Below are 17,273 nucleotides of genomic sequence, written 5' to 3' on the forward strand. Positions count from 1 at the left end.
ATGACTGCTCATGTGTGCTTGCACGAGTGAATGCATCTCATATGATAAAAAGCAACACCACACTGAAGTGTCTGCTTGTTTTGCATGGGCAGAATTCATTTAACTTCCTCATTTCTCTTCAGTCACACATCATTTTTTCCACTTCCTCTTTGATTTAGTGTTATCGGAAGACACTGAGCAGATTTCCGTCAACGCCATCTATGGGAGCGTCACACAAAATGAGAGAAAGAGATTAATAAGTAAGAGGAAAAGTTCAATTTCAAGAAGGGAATGAATGAGTCAGGTGTACTTCTCAGCTGCAGATAATGTAAAGCATTCATATATAATGAAGGCCTTCGATGGAGTTTAAGTCCTTTATATTACTAAAGAGTGTCCTCTGTGACTGAACTCACCAAAAAAGTCAGTGAGTGGGTGTGCCACCATTTCCTTGGTAGAAAGACTGAAAGACATTTGGGTTAAGTCATGATTAAGAACACATTTTTTAATAACAATACAGACAAAAATCTGCCTATCACCCAAAAAATATAACAGCATTAGAACATAATTAACTGAACAAGATTGAATTAGAGTAAGCCATGCTTTTACCCTTTTGTAGGTTGAACGACTTTAATGTGCTTTCCTCAGGTTTTCCTAAGAGCTCTCTGACATCTTATTCAGATCAATGCTGCTCTGCACATCACACCACTCTGTCAACTAATTGATTTTAAAGTACTGCTACAGTTTATAAATCATTAAATAGTTTTCCACCAAGATAAAGTTATGTTATGCTATAGTAGTTCAGACAGCATCTGGCTGCTGATTGTTGCCAGAAATAAATAGAAGAAGTCTGATAAACATCTCAACCTTTCAGAGTTCAGTACGTGAAGTTATACTTCAGTGGTTATAAAACCTTCTACGATAGACATAACAGTTGCAAATCGTTCACTGGAACTTTTGACCCGAATGCAAAACCTGCCTCGTAAAAAATGATAACACCGAAAGACACAACTATCTCAGTCTCTTATATATATATATATATATATATATATATAAGAGAATGGCCATATATATATATATATATCTATATCTATGAGAGGCCGTAAATCCTGTTTACAATCTAAGTCAGCTATAGGTACTCTAGTGAGGGAGGGCCCTCCTGGAGCTGGATTTACTTGTGAGATAGGATTCCACATGCATCAATTTAGAGACACCTGTCACATTTCTTACATTCATAAAGTGGTTTGTGAGGTCCTTTTCTGTGTGAGCCTGCTGTGGAGTCTGTACATGTCATGAGCCGCATGCTAGTGTGCGTGTATAAAGAATGACACCATGTGGCCATTGAGGGGAAAGCAAAAACTGCTCTGCTGCAGATTAACTGAACAGGAGGCATCATCAGACAGACTTCTAAAGACATGAGAACATATTTGCTTACAATCCACAAAATATATTTTAATGCCACCCTGTGCAATGTGACTGCCAAGCACTCTTTTAAATATCTTATGTAGGTTAAGTGCAAGATGACAACGAGACAAAAAAAGCCCTAAATCTGGGCTAATGCGTTGCACAGACTGCTGCAAGTCAGGATCAAAGATTTGACTGCTGACACAAATAGTTTTGTTATAAAGTCTAAAATTAGTAGGAAATAAATTCAACATCTGAAATGTAGTTTGTTAAAAGATTTCCTATCTGATATATTTTCCAAGCAAATTCAAACAATCAGCTACTGGAAAGTATTTTCAGTGCAGTGTTGTTTAAAATGTAATTAAATAAGGATACACAGAAGTGGTTGAAAGGAAATTTAGCATACACTTTTGATTGTATTGAGATTTACATCGTAAAGTCTGTGAGTACACAGACCGATCAACTTTAATATTGAAATATCAGCTAAATGAATTACATTACAAGCACAGCTACAGTATTAACTCCAGGACATATCCATGTGAAGAAATAATAAAAATACAAACTTTAAATTTAAAAAATGTACAGAAATTACAGAAAATCACTCAAGTTAAAAACCAATATCTGAAAATGGATTTAACAAGTCAGAAATCCTAAGAACAAAATGCACTTTGCTTGGAAGTTGGTAGACACATTTATACACACCTGATTCCATCATCATTATATACATGACAGGTCAATGATACTGCAGGAAACTGGGGAAAGGTCTGACTTGGTGGTCATTCATTTTGTGGCGACAAAGGAAACAGAAAAAAAGACGGTGATGTTAAGTTGTTCTCCGGTTTTCTGCTTTTTTGAGCTCTCATCAAATTGTCATGGTCACCTTATACGGACGTAATTGTCAGGATCTCCTACGACTGGATAACCAAAACAACAAGCAAACAGTGTACAGGTGAAAAGAGAAACCCACAGAGTCCACACGAGAACTAAGGCTGGATATGTGCTGGTTAAAGCCTTTTTTCTTCCTTCCAACTTACAACGCATCATGGCTGACATCATTATTAAAAATCATCAGATGTTAGTAACAGCCTCAATTTTAAACTTTCTTTTTTTTATTTTACAGCAGTGCCACGAGTGTTCAGTGATGGCTTCAAGTCCAAAAAAGTTCAAAAATGTGCTTTTTGCATAGTCTCAATGCAGTTTGTGTTTCCTTTTCTTGTGTTTTTTGTCCTTCTTTTTGCTGGAACATTTAACACAGAACCACTGCTGGTCATCAGGAGGAGCGGTAAGGAGCCCAACACAAGGCCTGAGCAGAAAAAAGGAGAAAAGGGTTCAGGTTAATGAAAAGAAACACATATTTCTCTAGCAGGGATGTAAAAGGAAGAGCAATAGTCCCCAACTGTTATTGAGTTTGGATATGCCCAGTAAACTGAATAATAACTGTTACATAAGCTTAAAGGGATATTTCTTTAAGTGTAGTGTGTTGTATGAGGTACCAATGGGGAATGCATTACTGAAATTAGATGACAGACAGGAATGTGTGCACAGAATTTAAGCAATTTCCTTGGAAGAATCTGCTGCTTTGTTTGTTATTGTGTGACATTGGTTAGTTTGGTTTCTCCCCGGCGCTGTACATAATGGCAGCCTACTGCTCCTAACACTAGGATGGGTCAAATGCAGAATGTAAATGTCCCCTCTGTGGGACGATTACGGGTATATAAGATAAGAATATAAGTTTGGATTCCCCAAAGTCACGCAATAACACAAACTAACTGATCGAGGCAGCTGTAGACCAGAAACTCCATGCTCTGGAGGCCAAAATGACTGTTTGTGTTAAATATAGACTTGTGGCAGAACATAAATAACAGCTGGATTTCTCCAACGGAAAAGACAGAATGACGGCAAGGTAAAGCGGTGAAAATGCACTAAATGAAGTGAACAATTAAGTTGATATTGCTTTTTTAGGCGTAGCTAAAATATAGTTTGTAATATAGTTTCCCCTTCCACAGCAATACATTGCATAGCTCAGGACCATAAATGGGGCTGTGCTGACTGCCAACCACTTTTGTTAAAGTTAGGCACTGACTATGGAAAGGCACCTCCTACAACCCCACTTCAAAAATGCAAACAATCCCTATAACACTTGCTCTTGAATGGAAAAAACGGACAGACCAACTGTTCATCAACGTCTGAAGAGTCCATGAAATTGTCTAGCCAGGAAAGGCTAACACATGCGACTAAATGCAGATATTCCCCGAATGATTAAAGCTTTGACAGCAGGACAATTAATGAAAAATTACAAATATGTCGATCACTACTAGTGGGTAGAGTCTTTGAGTATAGTGATGTTTTCTATTGAATAAAGAAACGAGGCACTAGCTAAACATTCTTCAATGTGTAAGTTGCTGTTCATAGTTTGAATAGCATGAACATACAGAATTCAACTGGACAAAGAGTAGAAAGGATGAAAGCTGTGTGGCATCCTGTTAATGTTTGGTGACGTTATGTCTCTGCAAACTCAAAACCAACTAAAGGGTTGGCAACACCATTTATTCCTCTACTACATGTATATATGTGGCTACTGAGTGTTGATTTTACAAATATTTGCTTTGTCTCTCCCTATTTATGATTTGAATATCATAATATTGTAAATAAAATGTGAAAATAACTCCTGTATAATGTCCTCAGCGTGTGTGAATGAATCAACATGTAGAACAAGTTGTAGTAACATGTTGGAGATAGAAAGGCTGAAAAACAACCACATAAGGCCACTGTTTAAGAGAATACATTTATTCACAAGAGAACTGAACTGAACATTAAATATTTGTTTAATTTCTGAACTGTATGCTGTGTCATCTCTCTCTTTCACTTTCTTTCTGACTGTCTGTCTCTGTCTCTCTCTCTCTCTCTCGCTGAGTGTCCCTTCACTTCCCTGACGTCCTCCTTGCTGTGAATTGCTACAATAAGGGGGGGGGGGGGAAATACAATTAGGGCTGAAATTTCAATTTACAACCACAAAAAGTAAGCAGGCTAAAAAAATGTCTGTTGATGAGTTTCAGTAATACCCATAGAGCTAAGCCTACACATGATGAACAGCATTGTTGTTGAGTTCAAAAGAAAAGTGAATCTTTTCCAAACATGTTGTTAGTTTTGCTATAGATACATACATCTAAAATAAAACGAACATCAGATATTTCTATGTAAATATGTAAAGAGGACATTGCTAATAAATGTGCACATTAGGGCTGCACGATATATCGTGTCGTGACTATAATCGCGATATGCGCATGCGCGATATTCACATCGCAGGACGTACATTTTTTTTTACGACGTGCGATATTAAGTAGGCAAATTCACTCAAACACGTCATGTTACAATTATTTTGCTGCTTGCTACAAAAGGAAAACTTGCGCGGCTCTCATGTCAGGGGTACTTGAGTGAGTGACATGCAGGCTCTGCATGCACAGCAAACCACCAATCACAATTAAATCTCCAAAACAAACGGACCCGGTGATTAAAGGTAAAAACACTGAATAAAGTCGTTTCATGTGTTTCTCCAGGGCAGTTCGGCGCTGCTAACCGAGCTAGCTCAGCTTGTTGCTCTGATAACTTGAGATCCAGACGTCCGTGACAAAAATCCTACATCCGGTTAAATATAGTTAGAAAAATACCAATTGTATAGCATTAAAGTTCAAGAAAGGATGGTTTGCGGACAAAAAAAAACGGTCTTTTCTTCAATTCCTGTATTTTGTTCATATCGCAATATATATCGCAGGGGACAAAAAATATCGCAATATCAGTTTTTTCTAATATCGTGCAGCCCTAGTGCACATGTTAGTGTTTATAGTGTAATGTAATAGTGGATTACTGACATATGTTTCACTTTTTGCTACTAACCTTTTTCCAGCCCTTTAATTGCCAATGAGTCATCATTTTACATCAAAATGTTTTCTCTGTTGTACTGAAAACATATCATCCCACTATTTGTGTGTATCGTTACCACCCAATTATGCAAATCAGTGAATTATAAATCTGTAATTGGTTAAAGTCAAGCCTAATTGTCAACTATGCAGAACGATGTTATTTTAAAACACAATGAAGGGAGTCATAAGGCCTGAAGATAAAACTGAAGTAGGTCTCTTACCAATGATACCAGTCATCACAGTCATCACATCCTATCATGGGACTGCCATCATCAGCTTTGTTGCATCCAGGACAAATCCAGATCTGGTTTCCCCATTCATCTCGTATCTACCGGAAATGCAAACAACAGAAAACAAAAGTAACACACTGCTCCATGACACAATAGTAGAATAAATCTTGAATAACCATATAGTTAGTATCTCTTAGGTGTTTTAATTTACTGCCCACCTTAAGAGTCAAGAAAAGTGATGATAGGAAATGCATGTAGTCGTGTTTCATATGCATAGACTGTTATACTATGCACAATTAACAATAACGTACAAGCACTCACCACGTATGTACTGACCGTCTCTGTTACTACGCTCCGGACCGGCGTCTTGAAGGATGCGGCGGGGGAGAGCATCGGGGCCGTGGAGAGCAGCGATGAAGCGGCAGGAGCTGGTGGAAGAGGAGAGGGCGCTGGAGGCAGGATGGGGATGACCGGCGCGAGGACTGGAGGCGGAGGCGGCGTCCGAGGACGGTTCCCTGGTCCAGACTTGGAGGCAGGGGTCCTGGGTACCGGCGTCCTGGGCTCCGAGTTCGGAACCACCTTGCTGATGACACTGGAAACCCATTGAGAGATAAATACTAGTTAGTACAATGATAATAATTCTGGTATTTAGAAGAGGTAATAATAGTATAATAATATGTCATTATTAATAACATTAGGAGACTTTACTCTGTGTAAGTTGTACAATTTAAAGAATATAACTCAATGTCAGAATTATTTGAACCACAAAGGCAATGTAGCACGTAGTAATAACACCTATTTTTAATGAATTTCTTTGTTTTTAAATTGGATTATTGACTACTGATGTTTTTTTCCTGATCCTTTTGCCTAATTCAATTTGCAACATTTTGAAAAGTAAGGAAGTACTGTATGAAAAGAATAAAAAAAATACTATGAATCTGAAGAGGCATTTTAAGAAAGATGTCAATACTGGAATAATAAATAATAACTTTAATAATAATAACAAAGTATGTCATGATTATACTGCGCTATATATATATATATATATATATATATATATATATATATATATATATATATATATATGATATTATGAGACTTTACTCTCTGTGTAAGCTGTACAATTTAACCCCATGTTTCAGTCAAATATATATATTTTTTAAAGTGCGTGTTTTTTGTGTAGCTATCTCGGTCTATTGAGAGTCACTGTGTAGATCTGTATAGTTTTTGTTGAAGATAAATGAAAAACACTAATATATTATGCTAATACAAGGATTACATGAATCCAAGATTATGAAATTAATTAAATACTGAATTTTCATGCAATTTGTTGCATGAAAATTTTAGAACTGAAACCATTATACCAAATGTAAATGGCATACTGTACTGAATATTGGAAACCCAAACGAACATTTTACATTCTAGTCTGAACTGAGATGTTACAGTCAAGAAAATCTGAAAATGAAAAGGCACTTTAAGGAAACTTTGTAAAATTGGAATAATAAATAACACTAATAAAATATGTCATAATTATACTGCTGCAGATAAACACAATTTACATTTAAAAACAAAAAAGATTAGAAGAGAGGAGATCACGATACATGAAAAGAGGTGATGGAAGAAACATGATGAGAAATATCTCCAGGAACATTCATTGAGTGCTTACATTTTGTCCTGGCCTGCTCCCACCCTGAGCGTCAGTCTGGGGATCACTGGAGAAGGCAGAACTACTGCAGTCTCTACTTTCACCTGAGGAAACATGAAGGACGTGGTAAACATCAATGACACTCTAAAACAGGGGTGTCAAACTCAATTTCATCACGGGCCACATTCGCATTATGGTTGCACTCAAAGGGCCGGTTGTAACTTTAAGACTATATAAAACTACATATGTAAATATTTAATATATATAAAATAATGTATTATATTACATCATTGCCTCTGCATTGGATTATTATCGGATAGGGTAATAACTTCATAATTAACTCGGTCTGAAAGCAGAAGTCTAGGGCAAATAATTGCAAGTCTCTTCAGTGAGAATGTCACAAAATGATTTAAAAAAAAAAAAAAAAAAAAAAAGTAGCATTTTGAAAAAATTCTGAGAAAAGGGCAAATTCTGAGAAAAAAGGCATATTTAGAAGAAAAAAAATCAAATCTGAGAAAAAAGTCAAATGAGAGATGCATTGTGGGACATGTAGTTTATGGGCAACGTGCTTCTGTAAATCGCCATGTAACCATATAACAAACATATTATATTCTTTGCAAGCTCTTGTGGGTAGGGCTGCTCAATTAATCGCAATTACGATTTTGGCTTGCAACGCTTTATGAAAACAACATAATCGAAATAAAACTATTTTTTTTTTTTTTTCAGTTGAATTATACTTAAAGGTAGGGTAGGTAATTTTGGAGAAACCAGCAGAGCCCCTCCTCCAACACACACGAACGCGCACATGACCAATGAGGGCACGAGATAAGTTTGTGCACAGATGGAAGGCTGACCGGCAGGTAGGCCATCCAGTTATTTTAGCCGGGCCGGCTAAAATGATTGGTCGTGCTTTTTACAGTACTACGGCTTCCACAGATGGATTTTTTGTCAAAGCACTTAAGATATTCATTGCTATCGGGATGTTAAGAACATTCCATGGAATATAACAAAAAGTGTATCTCGAGCCGGTTTCTCAAACTTACCTACCCCACCTTTAAAGTTCAGGGTAATCAACTGTTAAAAACATACTGTTACATTTTTTTTTTCAATAAATGGATGTTTTCAAAGTAAATGGATAATCGTTTTTAATAATCGTGATATCAATTATTGACCCAAATAATCGAGATTATGATTTTTGCCATAATCGAGCAGCCCTACATGTGGGGCCACATCAAATGAAGTCGCGGGCCGGATTTGACCCCCGGGCCTTGAGTTTGACACCCCTGCTCTAAAACAAACACATCATGACATATCAAACAAATAAAATTACCTTCTCCAACCGAATTCTCTCTTTTTCCTTCTCCTTCTCCTTTTCCCGCTTTTCCTTTTCCCTCTCCTTTTCTTTCCTCTTCTCCTCTTTCTCTCTCTCCTTTTCTTTGGCCTTCTCTCGCTCCTTATCCTTCTCCTTCTCCTTGTCTTTCTTTTTCTTCTTCTCCTTCTTGTCCTTCTTCTTGTCCTTCTCCTTGCTCTTTATCTCCTTATCCTGGAGGATCGGGGCCAGAGGAGGGAGCATAGAGGGGATGCGCAGGCAGGAAGCGGCGCTGAACAGTTGGGGGATTTCACCCAGAGCAAAGGGCGCTAACGCAGACTGTTTCTGCCGGTCCTCCTTGTTCCTGTCTTTACCCTTGTCCCTCTTATCTTTGTCCTTTTTACTCTTTTCTTTATCCTTCTTTTTGTCTTTGTGTTTCTCCTTCTCCTTCTTAGGGACATCTACATCTCTGGTTTTTATCTTGATGGAGCCCTCGGGAAGAGTGAAGTCTCGCTGAAGGAAGTGCTCGTCATCTTTCATTCCAAACTCCTTCCAGGGCATCTTTCCATCCTTGAAAAAGTCCTTGTTTTTATCCCGGTTCTTATCCTTGTTCTTCTCTTTCAGCTTGCCCTTATCCTTTTCCCGATCTTTGTCTTTCGGCTTGTCCTTCTCCTTCTTCTTCATTTTAGTCTTGAGCTCCTTTTTCAGCTTTTTCTTGACGTCTACTGATGGCACCATCTTGTTCTTCTCCTCAAACACCTTGAGTAAAGGTTCAGGTGTAGGCGGTGAAGCTGATCCTGACGAGACGTACTCCCCTTGGCTTTGTTGGGGTGCAGAAGGACCCCCCTGGTTGACCTTTCGGATCACCTCATTGATCGAATCATCCATAGTCCATTTTCCGGGTCCTGCGTGTGCCTGTAGGTGAAGCGGTGTTGATGTGTCTTTCGCAGAGATCCCAATCTGGAGTTTAGGCGTAGTTGGCTCCATGATGGTCAGCCTCCTTGGACTGGAGATTCCATTGCTATCCGAATCAGAGCCCGAGGAGAAAGCAAAAGGATCCGGCTCCCGCTCAGCACACGCTCTTGCAATCACAGCATCGATGGAGTCCTCGATGTCTGCACTTTCAGGCTCTAGTGTCTTGAAGGGGCCCTCATCTAACTCCCTGTCCTCTATATTTTGACGCATATGGATGTTCTCCTTGCCCATCCTCTCGCTCAGCGCAGACATCGGGAGCTTGTGCACAACATCCGACTTGCTCTGGGGTTGGGATGCTTTGGCTGAACCCGTCTTTGGGCTCTTGGGGCTTTTAGGACTCTTCGTTCTCCCCGGGGATTTCTTTCTTTCCTTAGACGTTTTAGGTGAATGGAGGGGACTACCTCCCACCGGAACAGGAAGGACCCCTTTTGGGGACTTAGTCCGTTGTCTGCCAGGTGACGAGACCTTAGGCTTTCTTCCTGGAGTGGTGAGGCCCTTTTGATCAGAGTGTTTTGGTACTACTGGCTGAGGTCTGAAGGAAGGCAGGGCTCCAGAAGGTGTTTCAGGAGACATGGGGTCAAGGCTATCATGAGAAGGCAGCATGCCTGGGGGAACACGTTGAGGGTTGAGAGAGGTAAGAGGCTCCCTGAGCTCAACCCCCCATTCTGGGCTGAGGCCGGGGTACATGCGGGGTCTCTTAGTAGGCATCATGCCCAAAGCTGCATCCGGACTGTCCAGGTCCCGGTGCCTCTTCAGTGGGTGGTTCTCATCGTTGACCGTCTCATCTTCGTCTATTTCCTCGTCGTCCTCTTCCAGTGCCACCTGCATAGCTTCGGCTGAGGTGCCCATGTCAGGAAGGGCCTCCTCCTCCTCCTCTTCTGGAGAGGAAAAGGACAAAAAAAGAGTTGAACATTTTCAATTTTAACTCCAAGGATTCTCACTAACACAGTCATGTTCTAACAGATATACAGGATATGTTAAAGGCAAATCCGAACTGATTTGACTCAAACCAAAAATATGCACATATACACTGGATAATAATGTACCATTAAAACTGTACCAGCCACTCTTTCTTCTTGATCTATATATAAATATATAAGAATAGTGATAGTAGTTAAAAAATATATAATTTTGCATGGTTTAGCTTTTGATGTTGTTGATGTTTACTACAATTATTATTCCATTCTCTGCAACCAAGAAAATAAAATGTATGATTGTCATGTTATAACCTTGGTATATTTAGCTATTACTAAAGATCTTAGAGGAATCTTTTAGAGGATGTCGTTTTGTGCTTTTGCTAAATGTTATGCGCAGAGTTTACAGAATATTGAGTCCACAATTATTGATAGAAATTAAGTGAATCAAATATTGAAAACAATTAATAGAACAGCCAAAAATAGCCATTAAAACAATCACAGATGTGCACATTTGTATTGTCATTATATGAACTGACCATCTTCTAAGGAGACCAGGGGTGGCATGTGATCTGGAATGTATTCCTTCCTTTCCTCTGCATCTCGGGCTCCAGGCTGGGGAAACTGCAAGACGTTGTTTTTGCTGACAGGAAAGAGTGGCGTTTGTTGGGCGAAGGCCACAGGTTCCAGGTTGTGGACGTAGTCCTCCAGTTCACTCAGACTCACCCCCAGCAGTCTGAAGGCCTGGCTGACATCATCCAGGACAGGATCTGTTCTTCCATCTGAAATGCAGCAGCACAACAAGACATGAAACCACTGCAAACACACTCTAAATGCATCTTGTTCACTTAATTATTCTGTTAGGGTTGATGATAGCCTTGGACAAAAGATTGATTATATACTAGTGATTGTGCTGCACATACAAGAGGTGCCCTGAGTGATGTTGACATTCAACATATAACAACATTCAACATATAGCATTCAACTGTTTGCATCTACATACTACAATAAGCCGTATTAATTTCACTGCACAGTATTTAATTTGACATGCTGTTCTTGTTTATCTTATTCTATTTGCATGTATATAGACTCCTGCATTTAATTGGTCACTTACAACATGTAACTTATTGTATTTCATTTGACATGTATGAAGTGTACTTCTTCTGCATTACTTGCACATTGGTCTTGCACTATTCTATTTATAATCTGTTTCTTCTTGCACTGTTTGTATTGTGTATTTAAAATGTGTTTTATGTCTTGTATATATTATTTATTTTTGCATTGTTGGAGGTGCCTGGGACTTAAGAGTTGAATTGCCATAATTACACTGTAACTACTGTGAATATGACAATAAAACCTTTGAATCTTGAATATTTGAAGCAAGAAGTAGCCAAACACTCAACAGGTTAGAAGAGTGAATCATTTTACAGATAGGTACAATATACTTAGGTAACTAATCGGCTAACACATTGTGGAACACAGCTGAAGGGCATCATAGCCATCATAATAACAACACATGAAGGCTATTTAGCTCTGTAGCTACTGTACTTTTTGACACATCAACCTTTGCTAGGGGGCGCCAGCCACAGAACCAGTCAACAACAACGTGATCGACTTCTTCAGGTTTACGGGTTACTAAAAGTAATCTGGGGACTAAACCGAGCACTTACAGAGTTCAGAGTACCGGTGGCAGACTTTGGCCAGCTGCTGGATGTATCGATGCAGCACATCGGACAGCTGATCGCATGCAGTGAGCTGAACCGCATCCCAGCCCAGAGCCTGGCAGATCTGCGCCACCGAAACACGCAGCAGCGAGCGGGCATAGCTCTCACACATCTCGCTGACTTTGTTACGGTATTAATCCCGGTCAGTTCCTCTCCCAAAACATGTTCCCGGTCTTCATGTTTCACGGAACCCCTCGGGGGCTTGAGAAAACAAGCTACTGCGGTTGATTTTGAACATCTACTTCAGTAAATATATTGGCGCTTTCGCCAGAGTCGCCATCTTGATTCCATCGATAGACCCATCCCCGAAATTCAGACTGGGCATGCGCAGAAATCAGCGTCCGCCTCCGCGGCTCCGCTGTGTTCGAGCGGCTCACCAACGGCTGAAGTTGCGCAGCAACGACTTCGTTTGTCATAGTCCAAACACCAGGAAGTGCGACGGCCTCAGAAGCGGATTTTTGAATGGCCGTAGTGGCCAAACAGTTCAACCATTTCCAAAGACCATTTTCCCAATGACTAACATTGGGAAAGAGACGTCTGTAAATCAGCGAATACTTTTTTTTTTGCGAAATAAACGACCCAGCACGAACCCTTATTTAGCCCTTGTTTAAATAATTCATCTGCAAGATATCGGAGGCGGGGCTTAAGGAAAACTCAAGTGCGCATGCTCCATAAGCAAAAGACCCCGGATGATCCGGGTACTTTCTGAATCAGTCGCTACATTTTGAGCTTCATGCGCCACCGAGCAATTTTTAGGAATGTACGGTGCTCCGCTTCCGACGCAGTATCCAGTTCCCTTTATACATCCATGCGTTAGTCCAATAAATGTTGTTCATGATATGAACCACAAACTGGGGCAGGTAATCTGTTGGATTGGTTAATTAATTACTTTAGATGTGGCTGAACGGAACTGGATCAAAACGATTTGCAAGCGATTTAAGTAGGAGGTTTTAACGTTGCACACCGACGGTCAGTTTCGGTTTTTACTTCACATCCGCTGTGTCATGCTGAATTTGGAGAAAACACCGACAGCGCTTTTTCCTGCATCCGATGTATAAACGGTTGACTTCAGCTTTATTTTAGGGTTAATGTTGTGAAGGAGTGCTCGGAAGATACTAGCCTACGGATATACATGTTTTTTAAGGAGAGTCGGTTCAATTTCATTTCCGGATTTTATGACACACATACTTTATTTTAATTCCATTGATTTACTGTGTGTTACTATTTATGCTGTGTTGTTCTGTTACATAGTCCAGCGATGTAGACACCTTTTGCCTTCTTCTTTTCTAGGGGGGGTGGCTCGAAAATAATTCCCCAATTTAGAATCAATAAAGTACTCATCTAGATCCAAAATACTTTTGTTGAAGCAACTGGCTGCTTCATCAAAAAGTCACAGATGCTTAGTTACAGAGGGACCAAAAGAAAAAGAAAGGGTTTAATGCACAAAAAGAAGTTTCTAAGAAGCACATTGATCAGCTAAAAAAAAGGAGGGGACACACCGAGTGAGGTTGCAAACAGCTTGAAAAATACAGACAAACTGGCAGAACAAGCTTTATCAGGCAGTGTTACGGCCCGGTGAATCCCCACCTCCAAAAGACTCAGGAAGAGAGTGAAAGAGAAGGGAACAGAGTTGGATGCATGGATGTATAATAGCCGCGTTCACACCAAGTACTTTCCTGTACTTAGTTCCGGCACTAAGAGCCCTGGCGCTTTTAACCCCAGGGTACTTAGTACAGATCGCGTTCACACCGGAGTACTTTTCCCTGAGGGAAGATTACAAGTACAGTAGGTGGCGGTAAGCACCTTAAAGTTGTTTGCAACCCGCTACAAAACAAGAGAAGAAGAAGAAAAACTGATACAGGATCTGTTTAATCGCCATGTCGGTTTTCTTTATTGCACTCTCAAGACATAACATTAAATAGAAATATTTTAAATGTAACTAAAGTGTCAGTTGTACATGTCAGTAAACATTGTCAATATAAAATAAAGTGTCAGTTGTACTATATAATAACAGTAATAACAATATAAAATAAACTCCCAGCTGTAGGGATAGTCTCAGCAGCAAACCCACCTTTATTATATATCTTCCTGAGACCCACTGCATCCGTCTGCCATAAACACTATGCAAACATACATGTTAGTTTTGGCCCATAGTGGACTCCATGTTGTGTTGTGTGAAATGGGGGGGAATTAAAAGTTTAGGTCAAATAATATTTAAAATTATATAAATTGTCATATTTGTGTATGTGCCCCTGCCATTCCCCCACAAGGTTGCAACATTGATGATAAATAAATGACAAATAAAGCTTTGCCAGTTTATAACCGATGAAACATGATGGTATCAGAATAATCACTTACATGTGATGTATAGGATGCTACACAGGTCACAAAAGATAAAGTGTCAGGAGAAATAAGCTTAATCGCCATGTCGGTTTTCTTTATTGCACTCTCAAGACATAACATTAAATAGAACAATTTTAAATGTAAATAAAGTGTCAGTTGTACATGTCAGTAAACATTATATATAAAATAAAGTCATAACAGTAATAACAATATAAAATAAACTGTCCCAGGTGTAGGGATAGTCTCAGCAGCATACACACCTTAGTGCAACGTTGTGTGTCGTGTGTCAGTATTTACAAAAACTATACCAAATAAACTGTTATTAAATGCAGTTTGTCGCTCATCCTGCCGCTGCGCCGACGCTTCCTCATGGCGCAGCGCCCACACTTCATCCTGGTGCTGCTGGCACTCCATCTGCTGCTTGAACACTTCTGCCTGGCGCTCCATCGAGGTGAGCATCTTGTCCTCCGTTTCCTGGGCCTTGGTGAACAGCACCATCTGATCTCCACGCAGCGACTCATTCACCACGGCACGCCGGTCCTCCAACGCCTGGGCGGTGTCAAAGAAATTCGCATCCCGTGTCCGCTTTCCTAAGAGGGGAAAATAAGCAAGATACAAGATCTGTTTAGTCGCCATGTAGTTTTACAACATACTAGGAATGTATTTTTTGTATTTTCACAAATAGAATTAAGGTTTCACAAATCTGAAACTGTTCTAAAGAATCTTTTGACTCTCTGGGATAATCCAGTCCAGATTTGATGAGTCTAGGTATAGTGGTTTTAGATCAGGACCTGGTCTAATGTGGTCTACATGTAAAAAAAGCACTGAAATCTCCCTTTTTTGTATTTTCACAAATAGAATTAAGGTTTCACAAATCTGAAACTGTGTTATAAAGAATGTTTGGCCTCTCTGGGATAATCCAGTCCAAATAAATCGGCTATGCAGCGATTCAAGAGGTTCAAACACGGAGGATTGTTCCTTTTTGAAGAGTGCTTCATGTATGCTTGAACTTTGTTTAATGTTGTTGAGGCAAGTTAAACATAAAATATGATGAATATTATGAAATAAACATGATTGTGAACATCAGTTCGATGCGTAACGTTCTTTCAAGTCAAAGTTACAGTGCGTGTACCTTTGCGTTTGGTTGCTGGTAAGGAGGACGACAAAGCGCTGTGATCTAGAATGCAAAGCTCACTTGTTTCCAATCCCGAGAGTTGTCCATCCTCGCCTGAAACAGACGATTAGTGCCATGAGTTAGTGAAGCAAATTACAGAAACACTGCACAGTTATTCACAAGTCAAAACGTTTTCAGAGCGGCCGAGAATATCTAGCTAGCTAGATGTAGCTAGCCGGGGCCGGTGTTAGCCTATTATGGCTAGCATGGCTAGCTTGATCTACTGAGCAAATAAAAGTACATCTGAGACCATTATTGTGCAGATTAAAACCCCAGTGCATGTAGTTGATTTTACCTTCATCGTGGTAGTCATCGTTGGCCACTGAATCCGCCGTTTGTAGTCCTGCCTGAGTTTCTTTATATTTAGCCGGCTGTGCACAATTCCCAGGTCGAGTGAAAGCTACCGAACTGGCTTCAGTAGCATTCCCTGGGTCGCGTCCTCGGCGTAGATCTCCAGAAGCGCCGACACCTCCTCATCATTTCTTGATGCTTGCCATAACTGCTTTCAAAAACAAACACAACGCACGGAGCGTTGTGTTTTTGTAGCGAGGAAAAACAATGGCGTCTCCACACAACATTTTCAGAGTTGTACGGGCGTGGTTTGCAATTCGCCCAGCCAATCAGCACTGGGGCACTTTTGGAGCACTTTTCACCCACAGAAAAGTACGCTCTCTGAGCTGGCTCTAAAAATGGGGGTAAAAGTACCCGAGATTAAGTACGATTTTTGGTGTGAACGCGACATAAGGGGTACTCACGGAACTAAAACGCGAAAAGTACGGTGAAAGTACTCCGGTGTGAACGCGGCTAATAAGAACTGGATACAGCGTCGGAGGCGGGGTCTGGTTCTTTCCTATGAGAGCTGCTCATGGCACATGAGGACAAAATGGCCCAACTTTTCAGAGAGCGAAACGTCACAGATTACCCATCATGCCTAGCTGTCAGAGCAGAAGAACCCGTATGTGCGCTCACAGAGCATGCGCCCCGCTCCCCGAGCTCCCACTCTCGGTTTAGTAGAATGAATGGAGACAGAAAATAAATCTAGATTCGGCTTTTAGTGCATTTTACAACTTTAAGGACAGAATTATTCTAATAAGGGCTATACAATAGTACATACTGGGTAGTTTAATTAGTTTAAAAAAAAGTATCCGCTGATTTACAGACGTCTTTCTGGGCCCAGTGACGTCACGGACTGATACGGAAATTGTAGTACCGCCGTTTGGACACAACGAATATTTTCATCAGAGTCCGGCGCACTTCCTGGGGGCTTGAATGGATGAGGCTATGAGCTGGAGAATAAATCAGCAGAACTCAGGCATGGGCCATAAGGCCATAATGTCCAGTCAGACATTTTATTTTTTTACATTACCTTCACACCTCCCTCACCTCAGAATTCCTCCGGCATTATTATGCAGTATTATGCAATAACTTAATTTGATTACATCTTCTTCAGAGGACCTAATTTTAGACTTAAACTCCACACATAGTTTAAGTCTAAAATGATGTATGTACATGCTAAGGATCGGGTAAAAGCACTTTGGATAGATTTGCACATCCCAATTTTGTCTGCTGATATTGAAATGTAATATTTTTATTTATGAGTGGCTTTGTATTGCCAATGTGTGAATGGACTGAAAGTAACTTAAAACCAGAGTCTTCCCC

General features: G+C 40.1%; 1 protein-coding gene across 1 annotated transcript; it reads right to left on the minus strand.

Annotated features, from left to right (window-relative positions):
* Positions 1 to 1,797: 1,797 nt before the first annotated feature.
* Positions 1,798 to 12,708, minus strand: taf3 (TAF3 RNA polymerase II, TATA box binding protein (TBP)-associated facto). Its single transcript, XM_034146011.1, has 7 exons — positions 12,044 to 12,708; positions 10,913 to 11,155; positions 8,506 to 10,337; positions 7,197 to 7,279; positions 5,867 to 6,122; positions 5,522 to 5,628; positions 1,798 to 2,683 (listed from the first exon to the last, which is right to left on the minus strand). Exons 1-7 carry the CDS (start codon positions 12,207 to 12,209, stop codon positions 2,569 to 2,571), a joined length of 2,802 nt encoding a protein of 933 aa, XP_034001902.1. The 5' UTR covers positions 12,210 to 12,708; the 3' UTR covers positions 1,798 to 2,568.
* Positions 12,709 to 17,273: the final 4,565 nt, after the last annotated feature.

Source organism: Trematomus bernacchii, unplaced genomic scaffold (genome assembly GCF_902827165.1).
Source record: "Trematomus bernacchii unplaced genomic scaffold, fTreBer1.1, whole genome shotgun sequence".
In the NCBI taxonomy this organism is placed as follows: Eukaryota; Metazoa; Chordata; class Actinopteri; order Perciformes; family Nototheniidae; genus Trematomus; species Trematomus bernacchii.

Bases quoted from the DNA above. Each gene is read 5' to 3' on its own strand.
- taf3 (XM_034146011.1), bottom strand. From the start codon at position 12,209: ATGTGTGAGAGCTATGCCCGCTCGCTGCTGCGTGTTTCGGTGGCGCAG. The intron at 7,280-8,505 runs GTAATTTTATTT...ATGTTTCCTCAG, and splicing joins AGAGAATTCGGTTGGAGAAG to GTGAAAGTAGAGACTGCAGT. The intron at 5,629-5,866 runs GTCAGTACATAC...CATTTCCGGTAG, and splicing joins GGAGCGTAGTAACAGAGACG to ATACGAGATGAATGGGGAAA.